This window comes from Suricata suricatta, chromosome 6 (genome assembly GCF_006229205.1).
Source record: "Suricata suricatta isolate VVHF042 chromosome 6, meerkat_22Aug2017_6uvM2_HiC, whole genome shotgun sequence".
Taxonomy (NCBI): domain Eukaryota; kingdom Metazoa; phylum Chordata; class Mammalia; order Carnivora; family Herpestidae; genus Suricata; species Suricata suricatta.
The window spans coordinates 136,803,704-136,826,976 of NC_043705.1; the positions used below are offsets into that span (position 1 = coordinate 136,803,704).

The window sequence follows — 23,273 nt, forward strand, 5'->3', positions numbered from 1 at the left end:
CGGATGGCCGAGCTTGTTAGTTGTTCATCTATTTTGGAACATTGTAGTTGTTTCTACTTCGGGTGATTACAGACACAGGCTCTATGAACGAGGATGTACAGGTTTGTGTGGATGCAAGTTTTCCTGTCTCTGGAGGAAATGCCCGAGGGTATGATTGCTGGCTTGCATGTTGGATTTCTTAAGCAACTGTCAAACCGCTTTCCAGAATAACTGTATCATTTTACGTTCAGACAGCAAGGCACGAGTGATCCAGTCTCCACGTCCTCGCCAGCACTTGGTATTGCCACTATTTGGAGTTTTGGCGATTGTAATGGGGGTTAGTGAGCTCTCACCAGGGTCTCAATTCTCAATACACTTTTCCCCGATGACAGCTAGTGGCGTTACTACCTCTTTCAGGTGCTAGTTTCCATCCGTGTAGCCTCCTTGGTTCTGGATGGCAGCCATCATTTCTGGAAGCCTAGGCCCTCGTGCTTGGTTTAAAAAAACATCAAAAACAAAATCAGCAGGAGCACCTGGGTGGTGGAGTCACTTAACCGTATAACTTCAGCTCAGGTCATGATCTCACAGTTTATGAATTCCAGCCCTGCAACGGGCTCTCTGCTGTCAGCATGGAGCCCGCCTCAGACCCTCTATCCTCTTCTCTCTGCCTCTGCCCCACTCTCTCATTCTTAAAAATAAACAAACATTTTTAAAAATCTTATAGAAAATAGCAAAAGACTGAGCAGGGAACCTAGAGTTCCACTCCTGACAGGTTATAATGGGGCGCCCAGCCCCGTGTGTGAGAGGTATCAGGGCAGAGAGCAGGACTTTCATCGCTGCTGGTGGTAGCAAGAACCCTTCCCCCTTGGGCCATCAACAGGGGTTCTGTGGGGAGCCTGCAATCCCGGCCCCCAGGGATAACAAGGTCCCCGCCCTCCCCACTAGGGGGCGTCAGGCTCTTGCAGAGTCAGAACTTTTATCATCCTTGTGGGATCTGGGGAGGCCAGTGGAAACGCAGCCCCCTGACCACCATTAAAGAGGCGGCGCCCAGCCCCCCGCCCCCGCTGGAATGAGGGCAAAAGGAAGAACCCAGCTAGACCAGGTTTAAATGAGATCCAGAGTCTCATAACCTAATAGGTAAAATGCTCGCTCCCCTTTCAAATGAAACTCATTCATCATGGCAACCAGGACATTCTCAACTTGCACGAGCAAAGGATAAGCAACAGACGTCAACAGTAAGAGATGACATGGATGTTAGCAGTATCTCACGAAATTTAAAGCAGCCATGATAGAAATCCTTCAAAGAATAATTGTGAGCATACTCAAAAACACTTAAAGGAAAAGATCAAACGTCTCAGCAAGGAAATAGAAGATGTGAAGAAAAACCCAATAACATTTTAGAACACAGAAATACCACGACTGAAGTGTCAGTGTACGGGTTCAACAGCAGACTAGAGTGGACTGAGGAAGGACTCTGGGTATTTGCAGACGGAACAACACAAGTTACTCAATCTCAACATAAAGAAGGTAGCTTGGGGCTGGCGTGGGGGGTGTTGGTGAGGGTACTGCCTCAAAAACCTGTGGAACCAAAACAAAAATGCCACTAACGTCTTTGAAGAAGGAGAAAGAAGGTAGGGCTCTAAAAGTACTTGAAAAAAAAATGGCTGAAAACAAAGTTGGCAAGAGACCTAAACATATAAACTGAAGAATGTTGAGTGAGTCTCAGATGGAATAAACACAACAAACCCAATGCTAAGACACTCATAGTCATGTCTCTGAACACTAAAGACAAAGAAAGAAAAATCTCGAAAGTGAGAGAAAAACATCTTCCTTTTAAGGGGAAAAATGTGAATGACTGTAGATTTCTCAGCAGAAACCATGAAGGCCTGGAGGAAACGGCACAAGGGTTTTCAAGGGCTGAGAGAACTGTGAACTCAGAATTCTCTCTCCAGCAATGAAGGGGCGAATCAAGGTATCTAAGTCGTGTTTGATGGTTGAAGCAAAAATCACAACACTGTGTAATGGGATTCTAAATTTAAGTAGAGGAAATATTTAAAACAATTATAAACTGGAGAAGGTAATGAGACGTAGAGGTAAGGTTTCTGTATTTCATTCAAATTGCTAAAATGATGACACCAGTAGACTATAGTGAGTCACACACACACACACACACACACACACACACACACACACACACGCACGCAGTGTAATACCTAATACCTAAAGCAAACAGAAAAGCCATACAAAGAGATATATTCAAAAACAGTATAGGGGCGCCTGGGTGGCTCAGTCGGCTAAGCCTCCCACTTCAGCTCAGGTCATGATCTCACATTCGTGGGTTCGAGCCCCGCATTGGGCCCTGTGCTGACAGCTCAGAGCCTGGAGCCTGCTTCCGATTCCGTGTCTCCCTCTCTCTCTGCCCCTACTGCGCTCATGCTCTGTCTCTCTCTGTCTCAAAAGTAAATAAAAACATTAAAGAAAAATTTTAAAACAAAAACAAAAACAGTATAGATCAAAATGGGATTCTAAAAGAATTCAAGCAACCCATGGGAAGGCAGGTAAGAGAAATGAAAACTAGAGAGAACAACAGTAAACCAAATTATAAATGGGCAGGCTTAGGCCCTAACTTTATTAATAATTATATTAAATGTAAATGATCTAAATACACTAAAGATAAAGAGGGTCATAGTGGATTAAAAAACATGACCCAACTATATGCTGTCTATGAGAAATCTACTCACATATAAGGTCGTAGATATATTGAACTGTTGACAGATAGAAATGATATACCATGCAAACATTAATTAGGAAAAAAGTAGGAGTGACATTAATGTCAGATAAAGTAGATACTGAAGAAAAAAATTACTAGAGAGAAGTATGGGATAAAAAATATTCAAAAATCAGTTTCAATTTCTACATAATAGCAATAAATTACTGGACACCAAAATTAAAAGTATGATATCATTTAAAGTTGCCTTAAAAAAGAGAAACACTTGGATTTAATTCTAGCCAAACATATACAAGAACTTGTAAAACTATAAAATGCTGATGAAAGAATTAAAGGTCTAAATAAACAGGAGGCATATCATATTCATGGATTGGAAGACTCAACATAGTAAAGATACCAATTCTCCCCAAACTGATATACAAATTTAATGCAACTCCTATAAAAATCCCAGTAATATTTAAAATCTGGGGCTAGGTTAAAAAATAAAATTCTGAGACTTGACACCAAAAAGCCTGATCCATGAAAGAAAGAATTGATAAATAAGACTTCAACAAAATTAAAATATTTTTCTCTGTGAAAGATCCTGTTCAGAAGATGTCAGGGGGGCCACGCCAGGGTGGCTCAGTTGGTTAAGTGCTGGACTTTGGCTAAGGTCGTGATCTCACTGTTCGTGGGTTCAAGCCCTGCGTGTGCTGACAGCAGAGAGCACGCTTTGGATCCTCTGTCTTCTCTCTCTCTGCCCCTCTTGTGTATTTGTGCTCCCTCCCCCCCCCAATAAACATTAACAAAAAAAAGAAAAAATGATGAAATGGGAGAAAATATTTGCAAGCCACATCTTGACAAAGGACTAGTATCTACAATATATAAAGAACTCTTAAACCTTAACAATGAAAAAGCCAGTCTCCTGAGAAAATGGGCACAAGCCATGAAGGTACATTTCATAGAGCAGGATAAACAGGTGGCAAATAAGCACGTGGAAAGACGTGCGAAATCATTAACCAAGGGGGGAAATGAAAGTTAAAACCACACTAATGTATCACAATACACTTGTCAGAATGGCTAAATAAAAAAGAGTGACAACACCAAATGCTGGCAGATTTGAAGAAACTGGGTTACTCAGTTGCTGGTGGGAATGGAAAATGGCAGTCTGGAAAAATTAAAAATCAAAAATTAAAAAACCCAAAGTCTTAACTGTCATGTGATCTTCCAACTGACTGAGATTTCATTCCAGAGAAATAAAGACTTATGTGTGTAGAAAAATCTGCACATGAATATTCCTAGAAGCTTTGTTCATAATAGCTGAAGGCTGGAAAAAATCTGAATGTCCCTCCATGGGTGAATGCACCCGGTACATCCAACCATGGAATGCTCCTCAGTAATAAGAAGACTACAGAAAAACCCAGATGAATTTCCAGAGAATTATGCTCAGCTAAAAAACCCACCTCAAGAGGCTACACACTGTTTGATCCCATTTATTTTATTATTTTTTTTTAATTTTTTATGGTTTTTTATTTATTTTTGAGAGACAGAGACAGTGCAAGCAGGGGAGGGTCAGCGAGAGAGGGAGACAGAATCAGAAGCAGGCTCCAGGCTCTGAGCTAGCTGTCAGCACAGAGCCCGACACAGGGCTCGAACCCACAAACCGTGAGATCATGACCTGAGCCGAAGCAGCCGCTTAACCGACTGAGCCACCCGGGTGCCCCTGTTTTATTATTTAAAAAAAAAACATTTAAAGAGTTAAAAAATTTTTATTTTGAGAGAGTGAGCGACCGAGGGAGAGAGGAAGGGTCAGAGAGAGAATCCCAAGCAGACTCTGCTCTGTCAGTGCAGAGCCTGACGAGGGGCTCGGACTCGTGAAGGGTGAGATCATGACCTGAGCCCAAAGCAAGAGTCAGACGCGTAACCGACTGAGCCACCCAGGTGCCCCTGTGTGGTTCCATTTATTTAAAGTTCTCCAGATGACAAAATTACAGACATAGAGGAGAGATTAGGGGTTGACAGAGTAAAGGAAAGTTACAGGCAGGAGGCAAGGGGGTGTGGCTACAAAAAGGCTCGGGGGATGCCGGGCCACGGGTGCCCTGCAGCTGGAGTGCCTCCACGTCAATATCCTGGTTGTGCCGCGGTGTTTTCAGGACATCACCACCGCGGGACACCGGGCAAAGGGGACATCTCATACAGCGGTGCGTGTCATCTGCCATGAGCTCACGATAAAGTTTAGCCTGATTTTAAAAAGTATATTCCAGGGGCGCCTGGAGGGCTCGGTTGGTTGTGTCCGACTTTGGCTCAGGTCATGATCTCGTGGTTCATGGGTTCAAGTCCCAGGTCGGGCTCTGTGCTGACAGCTCAGAACCTGGAGGCTGTTTTGGATTCTGTGTCTCCCCCCCGCCTCTCTCTCTCTCTCTCTCTGTCCCCTCCCCACTCATGCTCTGTCTCTCTCAAAATTAAAAACATTAAAAAGTACATACTGCATGATTCTACTTACCTGAAGTTCAAAGGTAAACTAACCTAAGAATGACAGGAATCCGAACAGCGATCGCCTTTGGCAGGGAAGGGGCAGGAAGAATCTGGGGATAATGCAAATGTTTTGTACTTTGTTTTGGGCAGTGATCACACAAACATGTGTATAGAAATGTATTTAAGCCATGTAATTATGACTTGTGTGCTTTAACTTTTTGTAAGTTAAGTCACATACACGGGGCATCCTATCAGCCCTGTGAATTAGTTTTGTCTGTACGATCACGCCTCAGAAACATACAGTTGAATGGATCTCTCCTTCCAGTGGTTTGATGGTCTAATATCCTTGGATTAAGGTAACGCTCACTATAGACTCTGCTAAGATACCAGGGATTTTTCTTCCCTTTAGAGCTAAAGGGAATCCTTGGGTTTTAAGAATTTATAAATGGTAATGTGTAGAATACAAAGCCAATTGATTTTTGAGGACGAAATTCTGGGTAGGGAGCACAGTCACGATGGGCCACTTTTCGCTTGGGAGATGCTTTTGCTAATTCCATAGGCCTGTTTCATCGGCAAGTGTCCAGCCCAGACACCCGCCCTGGGCCCCTAGTCTCGCTCCTACTGCTGAGACCCGCCCTGCGGCGGCAGGAGACTCCTCCTGGGGCCGACGCCTCGGGGCTGCAGCGCGGCCGTGCCACCTCGTTCCTGGCCCCCCCGAGCCTCCGGAACCGCGGGTGCCCCTGGGACGCCGAGGTGGCACCCACCTCAGGGAGGGTGAGCCTCTCTTGTCCTCTGTGGTGTCGGGACTTGGCGCACTGTCCTACCTTCAGGATGTCAGCAAACAGAATTATGAAACCCGTTCTACAAGGGCCCCAGGACTGGATGGCTCCCGTGTGGGCACTGAGGGCCAGCTACCCGGGGTCAGGGGGTGGGGGGCAGCCGGTCTCGGCAGGTGCAGTGTCACTGGTGGGTTCCTAACACGGATGCTTGAACCCAAGTGCCCCAGTCTTCGGTCCTTCTGGATGTGAAGCTTGCCTTGCGGCGGCCACGGGGCCAACAGCTCTCGCCTCTGCTCCGACTCTGCGTCCACCGAGCCCTGGGGGACCTGAGACAGAATCCTAACCAGGACCGGGGGCAGCCTCACTGCACACCGCTGAACGCTGGTCATGCACGCGTGTCTTTGGGGTCTGGCTTCTGGGACCCAGTCTGCAGGAGCCTGACCAACTCTCATTTCTGGCCACCTACAGAGGATTCCTGGGCTGGAACATTCTCCCTGCCAGCGCTCTGCCCTACCCACCAGAGGCCCGTCTTTCAGCCTCCCTCAGCGATGTCGCTCTTTTCGGTTCCAGAGGGACCAATTCAAATAAAAGGCCTAACACAAAAATCAGGCAAATGTGTTTAATTTTTTAAAATAACTGATGGCAAAATAAAATATTTACATCACATCATACTGTGTAAACATGTAAGGTCTCTGTACAAAGAAATATACATGCAAAATAATGTAAAAATTTAACTGAAATCATAAAGGAAACAATACACAAATAAAAGTTGTGAGGTTACGAATACACATCCAGTTTTGAATCCAATTTCTTTTAAAAAGTTTCTGTACAATTTTACAAGAAACAAACAAAAACCCAACAAAAGAATAAATAAAATACACTGGAAGCTGCAAAAGCTGAACTACGCCCGCTGGTGGCTCAAGACCCAGGTGTGTGGCTGGCTGGGGACGCGGGCTGGTCGTGTTGGCAGAGCATCTCACACACACACAGCGAAGATAAAAAGACATCCAGGAAAGCTCCAGCGGGCCCGGAGACCGGCGGCGCTCCGCCTGCCGCGGGGACACAGACGTCCGACGGCGGCCTCGAGGCGGCTAGTGCTTCATTGGCTTTTATTTCTTACCGAAAGCTCAAAATCCAGCCAATTTTTGTACAGAAAGTGGAACGTCAAAAAGTCTAAAAAATGGCCAGACTGATTTTGGGAAAAAAAATAATACTTTGGCATTCTGAATAATAGCATAATAAATTGGAAAACATTACCCTATTATCCAGTTTTATATTCAGAGTATGAAATCACTTTTTTACAGTCCTCAAAACTGACAAATTTCACGCAGAGTTAAATCTCCTTGAACTGATGGCACAGGGCTCCACCCCCCCACCCCCCACCCCCGACACACGCACAAAACCATAAAGCTCACTGTACGAAGTATGTGCTTTTTCTATATATTTATTACAGGTACAACGGAGGTCTTCATAAATAGTTGCATAAAATGTTAAAGCCACAACATTGCACATGATATGAAATAAAACCAAAAAAATCCCAATGAGTGCATTTACAGTATTTTCATCTGACTGTATACTGCTCGACAATCTGATTGACGGCTTAGGGGTGGGAAGCAGGGGGAGGGGACAGCGGGGCGGACTGACCTCCTCCAAAGGAAGCCCTGGGCGTTGGGGGGGGGGGGGTGGAGGGCGGGAGGGAAGGACAGACTGAAGGCAGGACCAGTCTTATATACAAGTAAGGCCTACATTTCATCAGAGCAGAACGATTCATTCTATTTTTATGCAAAAGTCTGAGGTTGAGCGCACATTTCAGGAGCCGGGTCTGGCGTCCCGGTGAGGCGCACGCAGACCCGGCAGCTAGGAAAGCTCGGAGCCAGGTGGGCCCTGAGCTCTGGACGAGGCCCCAGGGAGGCCCGTCTGGGGGGCGAGTGCTCCCCGGAGGCGTCCAGCATCTTGGTTTTGTTCGTTAACACCAGTGGTTGAACATAGGCATTTCGTGTCCTTGGATACATCATGGAAAATGTTAAATTTGCAAAATTCTATTCATGTTCGTTTAAAAAAGTTTATTTATTTATTTTTTTTGCAGAAACCTGAAGAAAAGACTGTGGCACAGCAGCGCCGTCCCGCTCACGCAGAGTGGGCGAGAAGGCCCTCCACCCCAGCACAGCGGGCTCCCGAGCGCCGGGCACTGCCGAGCGCAGCTCCCTCGGGACACAACGTCACACGATGAACATACGGCAGCTGGTCAGTCATGTTGGCTTGTGTTTCTCTTCAAAATTCAAATTAACAGCTGATTGGCAGGTGAAAGAGAATGAGAAAGAACTTCAGGATGGGTCAGACTCGAGGCAAAAGCCTGCTCTGTAGGAAGTTTCTAACGCTACGGATCGGTCGAACATCGTTCTGGTGTTTGCGCCGCTCAATGAAGGAAGTCAGTCTGGACGTGTCGAGGACCCCCGCGCCTTTGCCGCTCCCGTGGCCCGCCTGCAGCCACTGCTCCTGCAGGGCCAGGGCGGCCGAGGGACGCTTGGCAGGGTCCTCCTGCAGGAGGAAACACACGAACTCCTTGGCCTTCTGGCTCACTCCTTTGAAGCAGTCCTCTGGGAAGCTAAAGTCTAGTCGGCAAATGTTCAGGCAGGTCTCCTCCACGCTGTCGTCAAGGAAGGGGGACACGCCGCTGAGAAGCACGTACGTGAGCACTCCGACACTCCACGTATCCGAGGTCAGGGAGATGGGGTTCCCAAGGATGACTTCGGGGGCTGCGAACTCGGGGTTCCCCAGCAGCTGGTGGATGTGGTAGGTCGTGTTGAGTTGGACAGCATCTCCAAAGTCAGCCAGCTTGATCGTTGGCTTGGCCGAGCTCTGATCCACCAGGATGTTTTCAGGCTAGGAGACAGGGAGGGACAACGGTCATTTCCATCCGTCCCCATCTCAAGCTGAACAAGTGACGCTCAGCGGGAACCGATGAAGTCAAGCGGAAGGAACGGTTCACATGCAAGACAGGATGAAACGTGGCGCGTGCGTGCAGGCCCTCAGAGGAGGAGCCGGTCGCTGGGCAGACCGCCCTCCCCGGAGGTCAGGGTGGGGTCGCCGCGCTCAAGGACCCTGGCTTAGGAAGCTGCGCGCCCGTGGGCCTGGCTCCCGGCACTAACAGTGACATTCACCTTCCTTTCTCAGCCACAACAGAACCAGTCCCACACCAGCCTCCCAAAACTCACAGGAACTTTCTGGAACCTCGTGAAATGTGTGAAGAGTACTACACTGATGGTTTATATCATCGAAAGTGAATCTTAAAAACAGAGATTAGAGGCCCGTGTTCCCACTACCCAGCTCCTCCTCAGTCTCTGACCCCAGTCCCCCAGGCCTCCTGCCCCGGAGGCAGCAGACAAGCGGAGAGGCCCCGGCAGCCCACTAACCTTTAGGTCCAGGTGTGCTATCCTGCAGTTGTGAAGGTATCGAACAGCTTCCAGAACCTCCCCCACATACGCCCTGATCTTCCCTTCCGTGAGGTTTCCCCATCGCACCACACAGTCCAGGAGGCGTCCCTGGTCAGCCCTGTGGAGGCAGGAAGGTGCATAATGCTCGTCATGGGGCCCATCTTCCCCGTGTGGCGTGGCAGGAGACGGGCGGCTACGGGTGTGGCCCTTGCTGAAGCCCTGCACGGCCGGGGTTTCGGAGTCCTCCCCCCACCTGAAGGCACGACTCTATCGAGAGGGCCATTTCTTCCCAACCTCATTATGGATGCGAGTGGGGAACAGGGCCGCTCGGCCCTCAGAGGGGATGGGGGGCGGAGAGCGGCACCGGCGGGCTCCTGCCCAGCCTCTCGGCGAGCCATCTGCTGTGGGACAGAATGAAGCGATACCGCCTCCCCGAGCCTTAGTTTTACCATCTGTAAAATGGGCAATGGAAGGCCAAACGAGACCATGTAAGAGGCAGGTGTCAAGGTGTGATGGGGAAACAGCCACCTAGTCTTGATGCCTGGGCTCCACAGCACGACCAGCCTGCTCCACCCAGGCTCCGGGCATTTGCACGGGCCCTGAGCTCAGGGTTCCCGCCATCAGTGCCTGCTGTGCTCTTCCTGGGTGCCTTTCAAAATAAGCACTCTGAGGGGAGCCATGAAGACTTCTAAGGAGTGGGTACCACCACCCTGCTCACTTGAGAGCCGGGGGGGGGAGGACTGCCCCCTCCCCGCCACCTCTGGGGTCTGTAAAGACAGAAGCCTCGACAGTGACGGAAACTGTGCCTTCGGTCAAAACGACCCCAGTTTCCACGTCCCCAGAGTGGGAGCTGGAGAGCCGAGGGGACCACCTGCCGGCACCGTGTGGGTTCCGGGGCCCCTGGCTGCATGCTGGGCCCACACGCTCGCCAGCTCAGTCCTCACACCCACGCCCTCCGGTCACGCGGCTGCAGGTGACGGCCAGAGCCAGCGAGGTGGTCCTGCCCCAGGCTCTCGAGGCCCCTGCCTAAGCTGCCGTCTTCGCTCACGAGACATAAACTTCTAGGAAACCTGGCCATTTGTCTGGTAACAAGGTCATCAAGGAAAACGTGGTAACAAGTCATCTACTATGGAAAAAAAATACTATTAATGGTATGGTGAGACCAAACCATTTAGTTTTCCGCTAAAAAGAAATGACAGCTGAACACACGTAACTTTTAAGCCAGAAACGAACGTCCTGCCAATTTTTGAGGAGGACTTCAGAGTAGTTTTTGTTGAAAAGTCCCCACGTGATTGGTGGCTGTTGGTCACCCAGCGTCTCGAGCCAGAAGGCAGCCTCCCGTGTACTGAGGTCTCTGCCTGGACATGGTTTTAGGCCACAACCCCGCCCCCCATGCCAAGGTTGAGCAAGGAGCCCCAGGCGCAGAGCTGATGAGACACGGAGCAGGGACAGAAGCCAAACGGGGCTGTGCCCGCGACGCTCCGGGCTGGGGGACTTCTCAGGGGCCTGCCGCCCTCCCTCTGCCATCCGATGTGACCGCTGTCCTGAAGACGAGGCAGCGCAGGCCCCCGCCCCTCCAGTAGGAGGTTTACCCCGGGGCGGGGAGGGGGTGCTCCCGACACGTACCCTCCCCCACCCCGGGCCTTGCCCTCCTAAGGCACTTCCAAATTCTTCACAAAAAGCAGTACGACACAGAAAATCAAACACAGGGACTTGAAGGGGTCACTGAAAGTGACAGGCTTCTAGAGCCCGAGCCCCACTGTCAGGGTGAATGTGTCCTAGAGGCTCTGGTGGGGGGGGCTTCCTGTCTGTCCTGCTCTGTGTCCGAAAACGCATCGGGAACTACTAAACGGTGCGGGATACTTTGCTTTGACCAGTGGAAAGAAGTTGTAAGTCCATGTAAATATATGAAGGGGCTTCCTGGTAAAAAGGAAGGAACAGGAATTCAAACCTGGCTACACATTCCTGTACGTCACGGAGGTCAAAATGTCATAGGGTGGGCTTCCCGACCCCGTGCAGCTAACACCTTGGGACACGCGGTTCTCGGCTGTGGGGCCATCCTGGGCAGCATTGCTGGCCTGCACCCTCTAGATGTCAGGGGAACACCCAACCCCCCAAGAAAGCACCCAGGCGTGGCCGCATGTCCCCCAGGGAGCAACACTGCCCCCACCTGAGGCCACTGCTCTCGGGTCACGGTTTCACTCTGGCTGATGGATGCGTTCACTGAGGTGGCAGAGAGTCCCTGGAGCACCACAGGGAGCGGGGGGGCAGCTCCGGCCGGAGCCCCCCACCCCCGACCATCCTGCAGTGGGTGGGCATGAGCCTGAGGGGCCGGACTGGATGCCCGAAGCATTGGGCACGAGCCAGCTCCCAGCGAGCCCGCCCTGGGCCCCCAGTGGACGCGGTGTCGCCAGCAGCATGAGTCCTCTGAGGCTGGGCCACTCAGGGACCCCAGGAACAGGTGGCATCCCCAGGCCAAGCCCCAGAGGGAGCCTGGGCGGGGCTGGGGCATCAGATGCTAGGCCGGCTGCCTCCACGTTGGGACAGTGCGTGCTGAAGATGATACTTCTTCCTACCATTACCCGGAATGGTGCTTTTTGAAAGTAGGCGTTTTTTTTTTGTTTTTTTGGGTTTTTTTGCTTTTTACAAGTTCTACGGATCCTAAAATCCCGCTTTCTGCCCTTCTTAGAGAACAAACAACGATAAAGTCTAAAGTCGCTTAAAGCCGGGGCGGAGGCCCCCAGGCTGGGAGGGGAAGGGGCGTGTACGCACATTTCTAACACCAGGACGTAGCTGGTGGGGGTCTCGAAGGTGTCCAGCAGGCTGACCAGCAGGGGGTGCTGGAGGTTCTGCAGGACTCCAAGCTCGTGGGTGACCTGGTCGCGTTTCATCAGCTTCTTGTTCACAAACTTAGTGGCCACGGCTCGTTTGGTTCCTTTCTGATCACATTTCTTAACGACAGAGAATCTGCCCCTGGAAGACATGTCAAGAAGGTCACGTTGGACTCTGGGAATGTCACGGACAAGAGCCTGTTAACCTAAAGGACTTGAGGCGGGGCAGCCTCCTCAGTCCACAGGCCCCACCCCCCCCACTTCCGGCCACTTGAGGAGAAATGAAGCCCCTCGAGGACCCCTCCGAGGCCTCAGCCACGTGACTGTCTCCTCTCCTTCCTAGAGGCAGACTCCATCCCCACCCAGCATCTGGGCAGGCTGAGCCACCTCCTGACCTCAGACTACGGCAGCAGCGACAGGGGCTTGACCAGGCGGCCCCCACCTCTGCTCTCACGGAAAGCCTTCCTCATCATGTCGAGAAGCTTGGGATGGACGTGGTGGCCCCTACGAACCCTGTGCCCCCTTCTGAAAAGGAGTGCTGCCGCTGTCACGGTGCCTGGCCTGTGTGGGGCCGGTCACTCATCTCCCCCCACGGCCTCTGGGGCTGTCCCCAGGGAGCCGCACCTAAGAAGCCTCGGTGGCACCTTGGGCTGACCTGGAAAACAGGGTCTTGGACCTCAAATCTGAGCCCAATACCATAGGGCGGGATGACATCTGGGGAGCACCGGGGAAGCAAGGCCCGGAAATCGCCCTGTGGTGGGAGGGAATGGCCGCCCCGCTCGGCTACGTCTCCCACAGAAGGGCAGTCTGGTTCTCCTTGAACCTGGCCTGGCCGCGGGTGTTTCTGACCCACACAACGTGGAGGAACAGCGGCTGTTGATCCCCAAGGCCTGGGCCTTGAGAGGCCTTGTGGCTTCGGCCGTCACGTGAGGAAGCCCAGGGTGAAGGTCTGTGGGGAGAGAGGCCCTGCGTCCCAGCCAGCCGTGCCCAGGGAAACCAACGCTAGCTGCCCGTTCCTTCTACACGTGGCCGGAAGTGAGAAATGAGCGCTGCCTCGAGATGGCAAGTGGGGTGCCCCGTGCAGCGGCAGACGGCGGGCAGACGGGTCAGCCTGATATACAGAGGTCCAGTGCGGCCGCTGCCATGCAAGAGGCCATGGCTGGGCGTTTCCTGGAAAACTTTCTAAAAGGGACAGGCTCAGATGTCCTGCTTTTGACCTTCTTGCTGCCTGGGTCAGGACTCGAGAAGTGGAGGGGTGCCGTGTGGACGGGCAGCAGAGCTGAGTCAGAGGGAGCCCCGCTGGGGGCCCCGTGGGCACCGCTGCCCAGCACCCAAGCCCTGGCTGCCCTTCTGGAAGGGAGGAGCCCCTCTCTCTGTTCGTGCAGGCATGCCCCGCACCTCCAGTGCCCCCCGCAGGGCACACTCAGCCTGTCCCCGCTGAGCCTCCACAGGAGGGTTCAGTCCCACGAAAAGGGTCTGAGCGACTCTCCAACTTCTCCCAAGGGCACAACGTAGCTAGCTCCGTCCTTGATGCACAGCAGAGGGGTTAAGCCGTTACATCGATGGCTGGCTGATGGCATTGGGCCTGGGGATCTGAGCTGAAAACGTCTTCTCTGCTCCCTCAACGTTTACTGTCGAGAGGCAATTACAGGTTACCTTTCAAATATGATTCATAGAACTTCCAACTGCTGGCAAATACATCACCTGATCGTATCTACCCCTACAGTGCATTCTGTCTTAGTCTCTGCTCTCCGGGAAGGGACCTTGGGGTTTATATTGTACCTGCCAAGCTCAGCCACTTCGCTGTAGAAGGAGTCAAAGTTGTCTTTCCAGGTCACCATGATCCCATCACTCCCTGGACCTGCAGGAAGAGCAGCATCTCCCCTGAGCTCGGTTCATGGGGCACTCCTGCCGGGGGAGAGGTCCCCAGGCCTGCACCGTCCAACATGGTGGCCACGTGGCTACCGGACATCCCCACCATGGCTCATCGGAACGAAGATGCACGGGCGCATAAAATACACTCCTCAGGCTGGGACTCAGGACGAGGACAAGCTGGATTTATGTGACAGACGCGAACACACACTTCCTTTTCCATCACTCTCCAGCTCGCGTCTCCAAAGTGGAGTCTTCACCTCCCCGAGCACCTTTACCTTGTGCTACTGACTTATCAGAAAGCAAAAGCCACCTGTCTAGTTTCTGGGGCCTCTTTTACAAATTACAACACTGGTGATCCTTCACTTTTTATTAAAGTCAAGATTCTTTCTTCCTTGTGTCATGATCTGAGAATCAGGACATTTCCTTTCTCTGGTTTACTGAGATTAAAATGTCTGGGATGGGGACTTGGCATAAACATGCTAAAATAGGGGCGCCTGGGGGGCTCAGTCGGTTAAGCGTCCAGCTTCGGCTCAGGTCATGATCTCATGGTTCGTGGGTTCGAGCCCCGTGATGGGCTCTGTGTGACAGCTAGCTCAGAGCCTGGAGCCTGCTTTGGATTCTGTATCTCCCTCTCTCTCGGACCCTCTCGGCTCATGCTATCTCTCTCCGTCTCTCAAAAATAAAAACATTAAAAAAAAATTTTTTTTAATGCTAAAATAATTCTGCACATGGTCTACACATAGGGCGCTCCTGGACTCAATGCAGTTTTTAGTTCAGGTGTTTATTTTTGCTACCAAGTGATGCAGGTCCTGCTGTGGTCCCCTGCGCTACAGGAGGGACGCTGTTAGGGTCTAAGTCAGGTGCAGAGCCTGCTTGGGCCTCAGCCACACCGCCTCCTCTCCTCTCCTCGTCTATGTGAGACCGGCCAAGAGGAGCGTCCCGCAGAGCCAAAGGGTCAACGAAGGAACCGAATCAAAGAGAAATCAAATACGAGGATGTGTCCTGAGCACTAAGAACAGGGAGCGTACTGTGTTCCAACCCCAAGGCTGGCACCGGAGACTCGGCTGCCCCGCGGCCTTGGTGAGCGGCCTTCACCGCGCCCCTCTCCAGGATGTCCTGGACGCCACGGTCTGCCGCCTGCAGCTCTTGCGGGAAGGCCCCGCGAGGGTCAGAGTGCGTGGGGCGTGCCTGTGCAGGGGCAGGGCCCCTGGGCCCAGATCGGCTCAGGGGGCGCTTACCCAGCACCCTCAGGCTGGCTGACGACGAGGCCGAACCCATGTCGTTCACAGCGATGCACGTGTAAATGCCGTCGTCTTCCGTGGCCACGCCCACGATCTTCAGAGAGGCCTCTCCCAAGTCACTGCCGTACAGATGACAACGGACCACCATGAGTCACGAAGGCGTGGCTCCCCCAGCGACCACCCCTCCCCGCTCCCCTCTGGGGTCACAGGAAATTACGAGAGCGAGCGCTGACAAGGAATTTCCCGTGGGACTTTCATGTTTATTGCACGCGGCCGATGAAGCGGTCCCTGGCGGGAGGCATCAGGGTGCGGAAGGTAACCAAGGGGCTCCACAGTGTCAGTCACGGTGGCCGGCGGTCACACTCCCTGCCAGGGAGGCCCACCCTCACCTGTAGGAGATGCTGTAGTGACCGTCGTTGTTCAAGGTGTTGTGTTCAGGCCCCTTCCAGGTGATGGAGGCCTTGGGGCGGCCGCAAACTCGACATCTAAGAACAACGGTCTCCCCTGCCTCACACGTGACCTCACTCAAGGGAATGACGAATTCTGGGGGAACTGCACAGGAGAGGAGTCAGGGACACCGGTCACCCTCGGCGCCCCTCCCACACCCCCCAGCGCGTTGCCGCCCACGCCCGGATCGGGCCACGCCCCAGTGCTCTCCGACAGGCCCCGCAGGCCTGCGCTCTGCAAGACCAGAGGAAGCAGACAGCAGAACTCACCGTCATATATGTAGTTGGGGTTGAGAAGCTGAAATGGAAGAAGCACATGGATGTTAACCAGAAGCCAAGAACTGACTTGAGCTACCTGCATTTATTCCCGGGCTACAATTATCATTGCAAGAGGAGCGGAAATACAGCTTGGCCTTTGTGGGAATCAGAAGGGTGCAGTTTCATCACCTTTAAATGCACCTATCCAAATTTAGAAGAGTTTTTGTCTTCCAAGTTACAAACACATAAACGCCTTAAGCTCGGAAATGCCCACATTTCTCATCCGGTGGGCAGGGTCCAGTTGGTCCCCGCGCCCCTTTCTTCTGAAGGGCGGCTGGTGCCCTGGCCCGGAGCCCTTGCGTTCCCGCTGGGGGGACGTTTCTCTCCAGGCAACCGCTGCCCACCTAGGTTTACAGCGATCGGACTATGGAAGCTGATGGAAATGACTGCCAAGGGAAGGTGCCAGAGCCAGCGAGGCTGAGGCAGCCCCGGCGGCTTCGTGGTACGTCCAGTGCTCTTTGTAAGCCACAGCTGCGCCTGGTCGGGGGTGCTGTGTGTCCCTGGCTCCCCGCACACACGCACCTACCTGTGCCCTGTGGGAGCGGCCGGCAGGAGGCAGAGGGTGGGAGGCTGGGCGCCAGGCCCTGTGACCCCCTTGGAATGACGTGGGTTCCTAGCCATGCTGGGAACTCACCTTCACAGATGCCTTGTTGCTGAGTCCCTCCCGAGACTTCCGACACCCGTTCTCTAACTTGCCTTCCCGTTTGCCGTCCTTATCTTTTTTCTCAGATTTTTTCCTTAAACGGAGTGCTGTGTGCCAAGATGTTGACTTCCTAGGGCGAAAGTAACACACTGTTAGGGTTACAGCCTTTCGCATTCAGCAAGGGATTCCTGAGAGTATTAGAGAAAAGCTGAGCGGCTCACTTAGGCGGACACGGGCTGATGGAGGCTCCTTCAGGAACCGTGTGCTCCACTGAGCAAAACTTGACTGCAAGTCTCAACAACCAGAAGGGAACCAAGAAGCTCTACATGTTAAGGACTAAAATATGGAAGTGCCCATGATAGTCAATTTTATGCGGGAACTTAACTGGGCCGCTTGACGTCCAGAAATGTGATCAAGTGTTGTTCTCGGTGTTTCCGGATAAGAGTAACATTTTAATTGGTAGAGTAAAACACGCTGCAGTCCATAATGGGGTAGACCTCCTCTAATCAACTGGAGGCCTAAGTAGAACAGAAAGATTGGCTTCCCTGAGCTAGAAGGAATTCTCTAGCAGAATGGGTCCCAACCTGCTGGTCTACACTGCGGATTTGGACTCACGATTTTCCGTAACTGTTTGAGCCAATTCCTCGTAACACTCATCTCTTTCCCCGAATGTACACACACGCGCACACACTCCTGTTGGCGCTATTTCTCTGGAGAACCCTAATACGAGGCCTAAGAATACCCTTTGATAAAACAAAGCACGAGATGGGATTGTTGAATAATGTACTAACATGAAATACTTCTGGGTGTCAAGGAGAACCGGGACAAGGGGGTTATCATTCATGCAAGAGAGACTCCATGCAGCCTGAGCGCCAGCCTAGTGTCCCCGGGGGGTTGCAAGCTCCAGACCCAGAGACTCGCGTGGTGCTGGGGCGCTGGCCAGCCTGTGCTGGGCACCCAGCTAAGGTCCTGCTGGGCTTGCAGAAGAGCACGACCGTGGTCACCGCCTTTGGAGGTTTCAGGAATCACCATGTCCTTCGGTGCTCCCACTCCCATTCTGTCACAGCCCAATAGATTCAGGGAAGGACAGCATTTTAAATCAGCACCTGAATTCCATTTTCTTTAAAAAAATGTTTAATGCGGGGGTGCCTGGGTGGCTCAGTCGGTGAAGCGTCTGACTTTGGCTCACGTCACCATCTCACGATTTGTGAGTTTGAGCCCCGTGTCGGGCTGTGTGCTCACAGCGCAGGTCCTGGAACCTGCTTCGGATTCTGTGTCTCCCTCTCTCTCTCTCTGTCCCTCCTGCTCTTTCTCTTTCAAAGATAAACATTAAAAATTTCTTTTTAAAGTTTAACACATCAAACCTGGTCTCATTTCTTAACGGAATTAAACCTAATAACATACACAAGGCAGGGCAGTAATAACACCACACAAATCTTCCCCTGCAGTCACAGAACAAGCACCTTCGAGGACGCATCCTCAGCACAGCCTGCTACGAGGGGAGGGGTGCTTGGAGAGTCCTCACCCACCACCCGACCAGGACAGCGGGGACTACAACACTGCTGTGACTTTCTCAGTGGCTTGAGGAAGCTGTGTTAGCAAACGCAGGCTATTAGGAGAACCTGTCAGAACAAGCTGAGAGGCCGCCCCGTCCTCACTGTGGGGCTGCGCACCGCGCTCGGGGATGGACTTGCACTGACGGACGGTGGCGGGGCTCGCCCTCGCTGCGCCTCCAGGCCTCGCTGGCGCTCGGGCCCCTCTCCCCCCTGGCTGGCCCGCCAGGCACTCACCTGAGGGTCCCATCGGGGTTCTCCATGACGACTGCGCTGGTGTGCCCCAGGACGAAGCCTGGAATCCAGCCCTCGGCTGCGGGGCACTGGTCAGTGGCGGCGCGGAACACCAGAAACATGTTCTGCTGATTGCTGGCCAGAATCTGAACGACCTCTCCTTGGTAGACGTTTATCTCATCCTCCTTCACTGCCGTGTAATCGTGTGTCACCAACATGGTGGAGATGTTGCTACTGCTGCTGCTTTCACTCTGGAGCGAGAGAGGGGAGAGAGAGAAAGGCAGAGGGGACCTGAAACCACATGGGATGTCATCCGTGCACGCCGTCACGTGCTGGCCCAGAGCCGCGCTCACCACAGACTCGGAGCTACCCCAGCTCCTCCGCTACTCTCTCGTTAGCTAACTTTGTGCCTCTTTCCTGATCACCGGACATCTAGAAAGCAATGTGGGCGACATTCTAAAATAAGTCACCGTAGTGACGACACTTTGCTTTCGGGAGACTACTTCCGGACCATCTTCCTTGCACCCTCAATGGGACGGGTTGGTCTTCCTGCCGATGCTGTGCTGGGTTAGACCTAGGTCACAGTGGTGTCACCGTGATTGTTGTTCTCATTTTTAAAAAGTATTATTAGATTAAAAAGCCCCGAAGAGTAGCTCTTCAGCTTGCGGACACACTAGAGCCTGGAGCGGCCCCAAATCTGCCAAAGAAAATGCTCACGGAGAGCACGCTCCAGGCTCGTGCCGAACTGCTGACACACCTCGTTTTCACCTTGTGTTTCTCCTTCTAAACCAATGAGGGATAATTGAAAAGTAAGTCAACTACCGCTCTACTCTTGTGGATGGTGACTCTGTGTCCCCTCAGCGAGTGGCCCTCCCGGGAGCCTGCCTGATTCTAGGTTCCCGACGGTGCCGCTGCTGCGGGAACACAGAGGACACATCACAGCAGGCCCCGCGATGCAAGCTTTGGGAATGGACCTGCGCCCTCTTACCCCGGAGTCCTGGCCATAGCTGACCTCCTTGCCCACTGTGTGTCTTTACTGTCCATCACAGTGACCGACAGGTGGCAGACACGCAACACCTACTCTGCAGCTCAACGAGGCGGGATTGCAAAATGAAAACAGAAGTCATTTCTGAAGGCCACCTACCTAGGCCCACAAGCTGAGTGGTGTTACTCGCTGAGCGGAAGACACACAAGTGGCAGTATTTGTCTCAAGCTGTCATTTGCCAAGTGCCCCTTTGTTCCATGAGAGGGGCGGAAGCTGACCCCACTGCCAAATCCTGAGCTAGATCTTGCTCAATCCCCTCTCTCAACGGGTGGGGTGCGGGAAAGGGTGTTGGGCACCCTGTTCCTGCTTGCTCTTCTCAGGGCTTCCGCCAACGTCGCTCGAGCGTTCGTGCCTCCGCTGGGCTCTCAGGTGCCTGCGGCAGGTCCTGGGCGGTGTGGTTGCCAGGCAACCCTGCCTCAGGCGGCTCAGCCCGGGCTACTGGGCCGGTGCTGGGAGACGTGGGTCCAGGGCTCCAGACCCGCAGCGGACATTTAAGTTAAACTTAGCAGAGTGCCAGGCTCCGTTCCTGTCTGGCAGAGTCTGTTGTGGACACCTGCCCCTCGTGGATGCCCATGCTGTCCATGTCCAGCTACAGTCTGTGCATATTCATTTCTGCCATTTTATTCTCTGAGCATGTACTTGAGCATTCTGACTTACATAGCAACACCCAATAGTTGTGAGATCACAAAGCCAAATTTGCTAGAAAACGCCAACAAAAAACTTATGTGGCATAGCTGCTTTTGGCAATAACATGTACGAAGCTTTGCCTCCTAATTTTGCCACAATAACAATAGCTGTTAGTATTTTCTGAGCACCCCCTATGCACCAGGCTAAGTACCAGGCATTTAAAATCCATCTCGTTTAATGCTCAACACTGCCTTCCCAGCTGGCACAATCGTCACCCCCTTACGGGTGGGGGGGCGGTTAGGAATGTGCTCGGGCCACCCGGCCTCTGAGACGGAGGCAGGGCTGCATTTCTATTGCTGCCCGGGTGGCAGGTGCAGAGAGATTGTGCATCCACATCTGGGGGCTGGCATAGTCACTGTCTGGGTTGGTCCACATCCATTCCACTCCTGCTCTCAGCAGAACTTTCCAGAAGGTGCCCATTAGAGGAGGAAGGAGGACCCAGGTCACGGGTTAGGCACAGCCGCTTGGCCGTGAGTGCAGACAGTTCCATGAAAGTAGTCGAGGAGGAAGGTGGCCAAAGCTGACCCCCCAGGAGGAGGAGAGGCTGGCCCAGAGGGGCAGAAATGGGGCAGGGTGACGGTTCCTTTTAATCGCAATACTTAAGAGTCCTAGAGGACATTTTCAAATCCCCATTCAGGCCTCTGGCGGTCTTCCCAGCCTTCCAGGGCATTTCGGTAAGGCACTTGGACTCATCTAAGACACTGGCAATTTCTGTTCCAGGTTACCTACCACCTAAGAAAAGTGAGAGGCAGAACAGCTTTTGCAGCCTGAAGCTGGGACATATGTCACCTGTGACCATCTATACCTTTGTCTCAGGATGAACGTCCCGGGGGGGAGCCAGGTGGTGACCATTATCTGGCCACACTCATGGCGCCCAGAGACGAGCATGGACTCCCCTGGGCTGGGGCAGTCGAGGTTCATCCTGATACCCTGACTCTGAGAGGCCCTCGGAGCTTACGTGGAACGTCCAGGTCAGGACGAGCCCCATTGGTAGGAGAGGTCTCAGCTATAAGGCCGTGCCCGTCCCCACCAGCAGGCAGGCCATTGGCGACCTCGGCCATCGCCTCTGGTCCTCTGGCTGCGGTTGCTCACCTGTATTCTTAGCATTTCACAGCCATGGAGGGTCAGGCGACTCTGCAGGACCCCGGCCACAGCCACTGCAGACGTTACCTGCCTGACCAGTGGTTTTTGCAAATAAGAGCCTAGGGCAATACATGTACCAAGACCCATTTCCTAATTCCTTTCTCAATTAAGTATGAAGATCGAGTTTAACAATACATGTTAACAAGTGGGTGGAAAAGAGAAGGCCACGTCACCCCAAACAAGGCATTAATAGAAGTCCAGAGGAAAGAAGAGAGACATGCAAAAGCCAGATTTGTTTTCATAAAGAGAGACACAGACCCTTTTAGGGAAATGTATTTAAAAATTTATAAAGCGATCAAACATACACTCGTTAGAACAGTTCTCTTCCCTCACGCATGCCCTTAGGAAAGTGTTAAAGGTCAGGCCATCTGCCGAGTCGGAAAACAGCTGGGTAGGATAGTGAGGAAGCCACCAAATGGGGGGAAAAACCCACCACAACAACTTTTCTGCTTGAGGACGGGATCCAGGGAGAGGGCGGGGAAGCCCCGGGAGGCAGCGCCCCCTGCTGGGCGCTCCGCCTCCAGCCTCCGCCTGGCTCCCGCCGCCAGGGAGCCTCTGGCAGTCTCTATTCCGGAGTGAAACTGGGGGAAGCAAGTTTTTCCACTGGAGAGATTCCTTTCCCCCCATTTTGTCTGATTAGTTTGCTGTGAGTTGAAACGTTGGAAGTTTTCTCGAGGGGCTTCCCCCCTCCCCCAGCAGATGAGTCAAAAATGCTGCAAAGATAATTTAAGGCAAAAAAGAGCACAACCAAGCGATGAGCAAAAAAGCTTAAAGTGTACGGATTCCAACTGAAATAGGAGGTGAACAGCAGGGACGCTGACCCCTCTAAAAAACGTGGATGAGGAAGGCGGGGGTAAAAAGGAAGTTCCGAGATATCCTGCTGGTCAGAGAGTGTGAAAGACGCGCAGGTGCTGCGGCCGCAAGGTACCGATCTGCTTCCCGCGTGACGGAGACACACACAAAGCAAGGAGCGAGTTAGTAGAGACGAGAGCAGCGCTGTCCCCGCGGCAGGAGGGGGTTAGAAGGCGCGCCGTCCAGGCCCGCGCGGCGGCGTCAGGCTGCGGCCGGTGCGGGCGCCGGAGGAGCCGGAGAGCCGGGAGTTAGTAGAGGAGAGCGGCGGCCACGGGGACGCTTAGAAGAGCTGGCGGGACAGAGGCAGCGGGGCGGGCGGGCGCAGGCTGCCGGGCGTTCTTACCCCGTTGCTCTGCGTGGACTGCACGGACTGCTCGCTGGCCGAGGAGCACGTGCTCATGCGGTCCGTGTCCTTGCCGGGGGCCGCGTGGCGCTGCGCCTGCCGCTGGAGGGAGTCGCTGTCCCCCGGGAAGGTGAAGGAGCCCGGCCGGCTGGCGGGGGAGGCGGGGATGGAGCTCCAGAAGGAGCCCCCCTTCTGCAGGGGGCTGCTGGGGGGAAAGGGCTCCTTGCCGATCGGAGAAGGGAACGCGGCGGCCACAGGTGAGTTCAGAGGCGAGACGGCCCCGGGCCTGGGCTTCCCCAAGGGCAGCGAGCCCAGGCTGCTCCGCGAGCGGCTGTCCTCCGGGTGGGCCCGCGCCTCCCTGGCGTCCGCATCGCGGCCGGCGCCTGCCGCACTCCCCGAGGCCTTCCTGGGGCTCTCGAGCACCTTCATCTTGGGGATGTGCTCCGCTTCTCGCTCGGGGCCTTCGGGCTCTCCCGGGGCGCGCCTGCCGGCCTGGCCGGGGCCAGCCTCCGGGGCGGGGCTGCTGCCGGGAGGGGGCGCTGCAGGGCCGGGAGTGGACGTACCTGACATCTTGTCTGCCTCTGCCTGGCTCGCGGCCGCAGAGGAGACCAGCACGGGGGAGTGGTGTCGGACAGGCTGCGGGATCCGGGAGGGTCTGCTTCTGCTGGAGCTGGGGAGGCCGCTGCAG

At 53.4% G+C, this 23,273-nt stretch overlaps 2 protein-coding genes across 2 annotated transcripts in view; both read right to left on the reverse strand.

The window, feature by feature from the left end:
- OTULINL (OTU deubiquitinase with linear linkage specificity like) overlaps positions 1–8,193 on the reverse strand; it is a 69,811-nt gene extending 61,618 nt beyond the window's left edge. The window contains exon 1 of the mRNA XM_029941283.1: positions 8,072–8,193. Coding sequence (XP_029797143.1) covers positions 8,072–8,193 — 122 coding nt within the window. The remainder of the gene's footprint in view (positions 1–8,071) is intronic.
- Positions 6,546–23,273, reverse strand: part of TRIO (trio Rho guanine nucleotide exchange factor) — a 197,873-nt gene continuing 181,145 nt past the window's right edge. The window contains 10 exon segments of the mRNA XM_029941284.1: positions 6,546–8,823; positions 9,354–9,492; positions 12,147–12,347; positions 13,988–14,066; positions 15,319–15,440; positions 15,711–15,873; positions 16,038–16,065; positions 16,720–16,858; positions 18,519–18,766; positions 22,586–23,273. The exon segment at positions 22,586–23,273 is cut by the window's right edge and continues 102 nt beyond it. Of these exon segments, the coding sequence (XP_029797144.1) occupies positions 8,275–8,823; positions 9,354–9,492; positions 12,147–12,347; positions 13,988–14,066; positions 15,319–15,440; positions 15,711–15,873; positions 16,038–16,065; positions 16,720–16,858; positions 18,519–18,766; positions 22,586–23,273 (2,356 nt within the window). The 3' untranslated portion in view covers positions 6,546–8,274.